The sequence below is a fragment of the Monopterus albus genome, unplaced genomic scaffold, assembly GCF_001952655.1.
Source record: "Monopterus albus unplaced genomic scaffold, M_albus_1.0 scaffold3.1, whole genome shotgun sequence".
Taxonomy (NCBI): Eukaryota; Metazoa; Chordata; class Actinopteri; order Synbranchiformes; family Synbranchidae; genus Monopterus; species Monopterus albus.
Window position 1 is genome coordinate 4,504,522 of NW_018127883.1, and position 9,433 is coordinate 4,513,954.

Genomic DNA, 9,433 nt, shown 5'->3' on the forward strand with positions numbered 1-9,433 from the left:
TGGATCCCTTGCTGCAGGGAGAAGAGTGGCCCGCGGAAAGCCCCTGCAGTGGCTGTCAGATCTGGAGGAGCTGAGGTATGCAGAGGGTGAGGATTATCTGTGGACACAGGAGACGAGAGGAGCTGTTCTCTTATCACCAGAAATGACAGGCAGGGCTGAGAGCGCTAAAAGTAATGTGAGTAAAATGGATTAATGTTGGTAATTAATATTTGCTGCCTAGAACAAGAAAAGTGAATATACCATGACAAATGGTGAAAACGTGAAAAAAGTAAAGCAGTAAAGAATGGAAACTGACTAAGTAAGAAGAGATAACGACATAAGAAAATTAATTTGTGGGCTGTTATAAATAGCAGCATGATAAAGAAATAAAGTGCTTCCATGAAGATGAGTAAAAACAAGAAAAGCTGTGAAAATGGACGCAAAGATAAAACAGTGACATTGTGTGTGTGTGTGAGCGTGCATTCAATGTGTGAGTGTGACTGGGTGTATGTATGAGTGTGCTTGTGAACCCACCCTGTCTAGGAGGCTTGTAGTTGCCAGGGTGGAAGGCGGCTGTGAGAGCAGACGAAGAATCTGTGATGTCTCCGTGGAGATGGCGACATCTACGGCGATATGCGAGCACTCCCACGCACAACACCAGTATGACACACAGCAGCAGGGCCCCCACCAGACCAGCGTAGACTGCTATACCCATGCCTGGGGTGGGCGCTGAAAGATGGACAGAGACACAGTCAAAACGTCAGGAAGACATATAGAGCATGAAAACACATAGACACAAATGTAAGGGAAACGCAAGAGGGAAGAAAACATAATTTACAAGATATCATTTGATTTGCTACATATCCATTGTAGCAGAATGTAGCATAAATTAATTATGTTAGCGCTGAAATGATTAGTCACTTTATTAATTAGTCGATCACCAGAATATTAACAACAATTCTTATAAATAAGGAATTTTTTAAGTCAGAAATTTAGATACAATTCCCAACAGTTTCTGGTTCTCGCTTATTTAATGTGAGCACTTTGTGTTTTTGTTCTTTCTATATCATTGTAATTCAGTATCTTTGACTCCGGTCTAAAGGACTGGGGACAAAATCCTTGTTCTTGGAAAACCAAGTCTGAAATTTCAGCAGAAGCTAATGTGAGGCTTCTGTGAGTCAAATTACGTCTGTATCTTTATCTTTTTAGGGCTTAATTCCCTCTTTGTGTTAACTCTCTCTTTCACACTATTATAGCTGATCGAGGAAACACTGTCTGGGAAAGGAAAGGAGCTAATTAAGCACAAAGAAGACTATGTTTAGAAAATGCTAGGCATAAGTTACACAAATCTAATATGCTAATTCTGATAGGAAAGATCAGTATTGGCATTGATACTGACTTTAGTGATTAGTATATCCACATTAAATATCATTGGCCTTAACTTCACCTGCTCCCCATTGGGCTGCTTCTCTTTTATCCTGCTGAGTGACTGGTCAGCAAGCTCACTACAGCCTGCTTAGCCATGACTGCTTAACACATCAGACCCCACCCAGACATGGGAGCCAGTTGCACCACAATAGAAAAGAGAAGAAGACAAAGTGTGAGGTTGGCAGAAGACAAAGAAGAGCAGAAAAAAAGGAGCAGACAGGCTGGATAAACAGAGGAGGAGAGAGCTAGAGGAGAGGCAATTTGGCAAAAGGGATATAGGAAGGAGTTAGATAAGGTTGTGATTTGTTGAGAGGACGGAGGGATTATAAGTGTGGTGAGGAGATAATGAGAGTAGTGTTTGAAGAAAAGGCTCATGTTAAAAGAGAAGGACTGAGTGAAGAAGTTGGAGGCAACTACAGACACTACAGAGCACAGTGAGAGCAGAAGAAACGATGGAGGAGAGGAAAGCTGGAGGCAGACGGTCTGGCAGATGAGAGCTCCCAAGCTCAGTCTGACAGCCGTCCACACTTATTACCAGAAACGGAACGAGAGCGAATTAGGCGCATTACCGCTGCTGCTCTCCCTTGATCGCACATCACACTGAGCTAGAGGAATTACCATCACTTCAAATGTAAACTACTGTATATCATTGATTAACTGACGGAAATCAGAAATCTGACTGTTTTTCTCCAGCGAAAGCTATGCTTCCATTACACAACCTATGGATCAAGAAGTATTAGCTTGGAGGCATGTCAAATATTTTTGACAGTTTGTCTAATTACACTAACATTTATTAATTGTTGTTTTATAAATGCATATATTTTATATATGCGTTTATATATAAAATACATATAGGACATAAAGGAGCTGTTATGTAACGTGCAATGTGGTAATATGGAATCGGCTCAGAAGCCCATTGTATGTTACGCTTAGTCAACATACAAACAAGACGGGGTCTAAACATTCATAACCAGGCTGGACAAGAAGGTGGATCTCCACTGAACCTGATGATAACAAAGTGTGGACAGGCAGGCTCAACCCAAACACTGCATGCATTCAGCTCCACGTGCTATAACACAGATGTTAGGACTCCTAACTTGTTTGAGCACACAGGACAAACACACACACACACACACACACACACACACACACACACACACACACACACACACACAGTAGAAATAGTATGAAGTCATGGAAAGGTAAACTTACAATGGCCTGTATGCTCAATAGAAATCTTTTTATCTGTTTGAACAGGAGAAAAAACAAGAGAAGAAGAAAAGAAAGAACAACATAAAAAAGGATGGACTAGTTATTATGCAACTGAAAGATACAATAACATCATGCATATCAAAAATGAGAAAGTAAACAATAGCTCATCAATATGAAAATACAAATGTAATCATAAAAGGAAACTGCAAGCAATAAAACATACTCTATTAAAAAAAACCTCTTCTAGAAATATATGAGAATGTGTTGCTTGAAGTTCAGCACAACTGAAACAATGAAAAATGAGAATTTTAGATATAGCTAAGAAAAAGAATCAATTGGATGAGAGTGGAAAAGGTAAAAACAGTTTTGAAAATGAACAAGGATGGTAGTGTTGTGTGGCACATGAAGGAGACAATTTAGATTGAAACCATCTTTTTATACACCCCACAGTGCATGTTATCAGCATCATCCTATGAAAAAACATCTCTATCCTGACAGCAGCAGCCTTTTTCAAGATAACACCAACGCAAATCACCACTGAGTGCTTTGATGGATGCCGCAACCTTCTTTCGGGATTGTGTGACTTACTATATATCAAACCAAATAACCCTTCTCTCCCAAGTATCATCAAAACTGCAAATGGTCTTCCTGACTTTCCCATTAATCGAGTAGCAATTAGAATCTACCACGAGCAGTGAAGATGACGGTTTGTAGTGGCTCAAAGCATTTTACATTTATGACGTAGAAACTAGTAGGGTATGTAGTAGATCCTCAGAGGGACTGACAGTGAGACATTAGGGTGAGCTTCTATTGTTTGTCTGAAGCATGGAACACAAAAAGGACAATTTGTGACTACAGAATAATCACATTAACATGTCAGGGATATAAATAAGTCAGTCAGTAACCTATAGTTTACCAAATTACACATTTACAAATGTTCTACAGCACAGTTCTTCCCAGCTTCCCCTCTGTCAGAGCCACTTGAGTGCATGTTTTCCTGACAACCTCATGAGAGTCCTTAGGTCTGTACAGCCAAAGCAGAAAGTGTGTTTGTCTAATCCGACTGCTGCATGGATGCCTGTTTATGTCAGGAATCTCGTGCGTCTGATGGAGCTGAAGCACAGTGTTGCTCTGTACCATATATGATCCCCCTGCTGCACATGCATTTACAAGGTTTGTCTGCATGCTTTGCAGTGTTGGTTTGTGTCTTGTGTGCACATGTGTACTTGTGTGTGAACATATCTCACTGCCTGTGTGGATGTGTATCTCTAAGATTCTAATGCGCTGTCAGCTGGATTCCTCCCAGCTCATCACGGGCTGCACATTGGGTGTCACTGTGAGTCTGACTCACTCTCATATGCTCTCCCCTATGCTAATTTTTTGACTTAGCTGTGTCATGCTTACTTAGATTGCACTGGCTCTATCTCTGTTTTTCCTCTCTCCATCTGTGTGTGCTTTTTAGATGTGGATCACTTGCCTTCTCTCTTTGTGAGTCTAAATTTCCTCGCATGAAACATCAGTCTGAGATTTAGCTGTTTCTCCTTTCATCTCTCTCTACATCATATGCACTCTCAAAATGCTGCAATGGCTAAACACCTTGGAAATACAGTTCCATACAAAAAGCTCTGCAATGAAGTGCACTATGTAAAACTAAGTTACAAGCAAGACTTGCTATAATCAGTTCAACATCCACCTGAAACAGGACATACTGTATTTTGTCAGGGAACCAACCCCTATAAATACCTCAGAAATCCTATTGTTTCAGATATTACACAGTTGAACTAATGAAATAATGAACTAGTGGAATAAATTCAACAGAAGCAAAAAAAAAAGACAAGTATTTACTTCTTTTGACATTCAACAAATAAACTGATTAGGTGACGTACTCCGTGCACACAGGCCCTCAGTGCAGTTTTTGCTCTCCATCATGCTGCCGCTGCAGTGCTTTCCTCCGTTCTTGGGTGGGGGGGCTTGGCATTCACGACTGCGCCAGTGGGTGCACTCTGTCCCACAGGCAGACCACTTGGCCCACTCTGTCCAGCCTCCATCCACTGAAATGACACAGTGGAGATGTGAGTTATTTTACAGCCAAAGATTTCCATCACTCCAGGTAAAGGAAAATCGTGGGTGATGTTACAATGTGGCATGGTGCATATGTAATACCCTGAAGTGCATCATTTTGTAACTTGCAAAATGCATTCTGTGGTTTGTTTTAAATGACTTTGTAGTCAGGGTGACACAAAGGGCGAAGCAATAAAGACCAGAATGCATGACAGTAAATCTTAACACTGTGATCCTGATGTAAATGACTTTTCATAGTGAAATCAGAGCAGCTACGTGACCAAATGCTATTCTGTCCTAGTTGGCCAAAGTAATTTTTTAGCTTTGAGCAGTTAATAGTTTGTTTTCCTCTAAAGTTGAACCTCATGTGGAAGATCACAGCAGAAAACCGGCACATGATGTAGAGGTTTTAAAATTTTCATTACGGTACTTCCTGCAAAATGGGCCATTTGGGAAATTTCCTGATATTCCACTGCATGCCTACTTAGTCTGAAGATGTTGTAAATAATACAGATGTATGCCACATTCACCTGGGCACAGTGTAGTGCAGGTCACTCTCTGGAAGGGTGGGCCCTCACAGAAGGCGCCTCCATTCAGAGGGGTAGGATTGGTGCAGCTGCGTGTTCGTCGCTGCCAACCACGCCCACACTGAGCATTACACTCTGACCATTCAGTCCAAGAAGACCAACCTCCACTCACTGACACACACAGACAGGCAAAGTGAATGAGTCTAGCAGTTAATACCCTGATCAACTTTAACAATAAGGATAATATAGACACCTAGAACTGCTGCCCTCCAAAAGCATAATCCAACGCAGAAAAGATGACCTTTTACTAATATATATCAAGAAGGCGGTTTATCCTAATATGTGAGGTGTGAGAATGGAAGGAATGGAAGGACGTATTGTGTTACCATAAACAATGAGAGTAGCTGTGCTGCTGCGTCTTTTGGCCACCACATTTCGAGCCACACAGGTGTAGTTTGCAGTGTCCGAAAGTCTGGCCTGTTTGATGATCAGATCATGATCGATGGTGATCAGGAAATTGGAGTCCTGCGATGGATCTATGACATCCTCGTTCTTCAGCCAATCCACCTGGTGAGAAGCAGGAATACACAAATGCACATCACTGAAATAAAAAATTGAGAACTTTGTTACAAGAATTTAGTTGGAAATATTAAACTATCAGACTCTCAGCCCTGTGTGATTCATTTGGCAGACATTTCTTCACATAAATCTTTGTATAAATCAGCAGGAGAGTCAGCACACCACACACAGACCCATTCAGCAAACATTACAGAGTATTTAGCCATCGCTACATGTGGTATTGATCAGACATCCTCAGTATCTGATAATTCTTGATTCACTCAAAAAATATATTATTTCTGCTTCTCTTGGCCAAACTCATTTATTATTATTATTGATACATCCTCCTTACTAACAGACACAACAACCACAAACAAAGCACTTCAGATTTATTGTGAAACACATTCTGACATTCCAGTTAAATGTTGTCCTGTGATCACATAAAATGTGCTTTTATGCTTTCATGCTATGTGCTTCTTATGTCGCATAACGATGCTATTTAACCAGTAAAAAGAACAATACAGCCTGGCAGAAAATAAATATTTACTTGAGTAATAAAAATCTATATTTCTGAATAATTTGCCTTCTTTTGTAATATACTGTTGTATCCCTGTTTTATGAGATAAATAAAACTGTCTGATGTAGTGCTGTTAGAGGTAAAACATGACAGAAAGTGGATTTAAACACAGCTTTTTTGTTTTGTTGCTTAAATAACTGAGAATGTTATTACTGATCATTAAATGTTTCAGGGAGGTTTTTCATGATGGTGCCACATAACTGGAGAGACTTAAATCTCTCCAACTTCAGTGACTCGCTCTTTGCTTTCCTCCCTTGTGCTTATATTGGTGCATTAGTGCATAAACTTGTATCACTATTGATAAATTATATCTATGCTCTGCTGTCTCCCTAAAATATTTGGATTTGCAGTGGTTAAAACCACAAACTATAAGTGTTTTTGTGCTATGTATTACTTATGATCAAGAACATAAATTTAACCTTAAATGAAATGGTCAGGTGTTAAGAATGGGGACTGAGGAGGGAGAGTTTTACCTCAGCAGTGGGCATGCCCTCTGGAGGACGACACTGCAGCAGCACCTCCTGCTCGAGTCGCACCTCCCGCCCCAGCGGCTCCTGCTCAAAGTTCTTCTTCAGGTCTACAGGGGGCGACACAGATGTAGTCAGCAGTTTGTGAAGGCTTCCCGTGAAAGCAGAGTGACACCCTGTTGAGCTTAGTGACATTGGCTGTCACGCAAATATGCACATATACACACACAGACGACAAGCCAAAGCCCCGAAAAGTCTTTGTCACTGTTTTGTTTTTTCTTCTTCATATCCTCAAAACATGCAGTGTCAATCACACTACACCACACATTACCATGGGAGACTGAAAGGCAGTGCTACAGCAAATTTATATATATATGTATACACTTAAGCTGACACATATGCTGAGCAAAAAGTCAGAAGCTTTTGCCTTCTGTTGTCTCTCTTTCATTCTTTCACTCTCTCTCACACACACACACACACTCACACAGCCTGGATACTGACATGCAATGCGAACATAGGCACGATTGCTCTTGGTGGTACCAGCTGAGCTCCAGGCCACACACTGGCACCAGTAGTCCTCCAGCCCAAACAGCTCCTCCACCTGAGTCCTTGACACTGAGATGTCCACCTCCCTCACCACCAGCCCTGTGGGCAGAGAGAGAGAGGGAGGGAGACAGAGATTCGTGAGGCATATTTTTTACAGTTCATATAAATAATGTGTTGGTTGCAGGCCAAAAGCAGTTAATATGCACATAAAACCCTGTAGGAGCTAATGGATTATGTAGTTGAAAATGATGTTTGTAATTGAATATGATGTTTACGTCTGTGAAATACAAGGTGACAATACTATGTGTGGGTATAGTTGTGTCTACAGGACACCTCTATATGTGTGTGTATAACCTGTGATCTGGTCCAGGCTCTCTCTGGTGACATGATCATTCTGATTGACCCATTCTCCGTTACATTTGAAGTAGATCTGTGTGGCTGGTGATGCTCGGCACCGTAGCTGGACTGGACGATTCTTTACAATAAAAGCATCCTCCGGTTCCAACAAGAATTCTGGGAGAGGTTCTGCTGGTGCTGATGGGAAGGAGTCAGGGAGGACGTCGGCCTCACTTTCGTAGCTGCTATCTGAAAATGCAGAACAGAGGAGAGATTAGGATGACTGATCTTCAATGGAGAGAAGTGTCTGCCTGCTGGACGCATAATTGGCCAGTACAGCGAGTCTCCATCATATAAATCAGTACTGGCTTCCCTGTTGAGGCGGTAAGCAATAAACAAAATGACAAATTTATCCCTTGGGGATCAATAAGCTATCACACACCTGGAGGGAGTATATGTGAGTGTGACAGCTTGTTTTGCGTCTCAGTCCAGTTGTAGGGCATGTGTGAACAAATCTGTCAGCACGGTTTCATTGTATACCTTGAGGCAACCCTGTTAGAGTTTTTCAAGAAGACATTAAAGGTGCTGACAGTTCACACTCTAAGTGAAGGGGCATGTTGACATTCTCACCTCCGTGTATCACCAGTAATCTGGTCAATGCAGACCCCTAGCCCTGGTTTCTTTGGAAGAGTCCATGCCTCTCAGCTGGGGAGGAGAGCTGCTGACTTGCGACAGACAGCCGCTGTTGATCTCACATTATCCCCTGACATTTTCGATGTGACATATCCCTCTTGGCAATGCTGCAACAGATTCTCCTGGCAAGAAGGACAAGGTCTTTCTGACCTCTTCACTCTGACTTGTTACTCTAACAATGATGGGTAGATCCCAGGGAGTACAGTATATCAATGTAGCAGTGTTATTGGCTTCTACTAGTTTTCACAACAGTAGCTAGATTCAGGTGTCTGTACTGATAATGCTGCTATATACTACACTGATAGTTTGTCATATTAATAGACATCATTCAAATACTCCTGAAACCAAGTCAGTTTGATTTACATTGACCAAAATCACCCATTTACTGTAAAGAGCTTTACTATTTTTACAAAAAAAGGTGACCCTTGATTTTTTAAAAAGCAAACACATCACACCACTTATTATTAATATTTTTCTTTAGCTGTTAGTGCTGGCATCGGATATTCTGTATCAGTCAGACGGGTCTGATTACAGGGCTGCAGGGTGGCACACTATGATGCAAGCTCAACACATGTTTTCCTCTCAACTGGAAGGTATCCTCGCCAAAACACTAATGCAACAGGCAGACTGGAGGAGACCTTGTGACATAAAACCTGCTAACAATAGGAATGCTGTAGCTTCTGCTATGAATAATAGCCTGACAGAGTATAGCTATCATGGCCAAGTATGTGTCCAACCCGCTAAAAATCAGCAGGAGCCATAAATGTTTTCTCTCTTGTTAAGCAATATTTTAACATCATCTGCTATAAAACTCTTACCACCACTAAAGCCAGGGTCTATTTAATTACTAATGTGTGTGACTTTCCAATAGAAAACTTTGTTCTTGTGAAAATGATCTCAATTCAATAAGAGTTAAATAGAAGACTGGAGCAGAGTGCACAGAACTGACAGGGTCAGCTTTACTAAGGAGATGCCAAAAAACAGGCCTATGCAATCAAGGTACTTTCTTCTATTGATATACACACAGAGCATGAAAGAATAGGAAGAGA

At 41.2% G+C, this 9,433-nt stretch overlaps 1 protein-coding gene across 1 annotated transcript in view; it reads right to left on the minus strand.

Annotated features, from left to right (window-relative positions):
• Positions 1 to 9,433, minus strand: part of unc5b (unc-5 netrin receptor B) — a 47,182-nt gene that overhangs the window by 8,346 nt on the left and 29,403 nt on the right. The window contains exons 2-10 of the mRNA XM_020600985.1: positions 7,710 to 7,940; positions 7,311 to 7,454; positions 6,816 to 6,919; positions 5,594 to 5,774; positions 5,211 to 5,378; positions 4,506 to 4,670; positions 2,620 to 2,652; positions 514 to 708; positions 3 to 97 (exon numbers count right to left, since the gene is read on the minus strand). Of these exons, the coding sequence (XP_020456641.1) occupies positions 3 to 97; positions 514 to 708; positions 2,620 to 2,652; positions 4,506 to 4,670; positions 5,211 to 5,378; positions 5,594 to 5,774; positions 6,816 to 6,919; positions 7,311 to 7,454; positions 7,710 to 7,940 (1,316 nt within the window). The remainder of the gene's footprint in view (positions 1 to 2; positions 98 to 513; positions 709 to 2,619; positions 2,653 to 4,505; positions 4,671 to 5,210; positions 5,379 to 5,593; positions 5,775 to 6,815; positions 6,920 to 7,310; positions 7,455 to 7,709; positions 7,941 to 9,433) is intronic.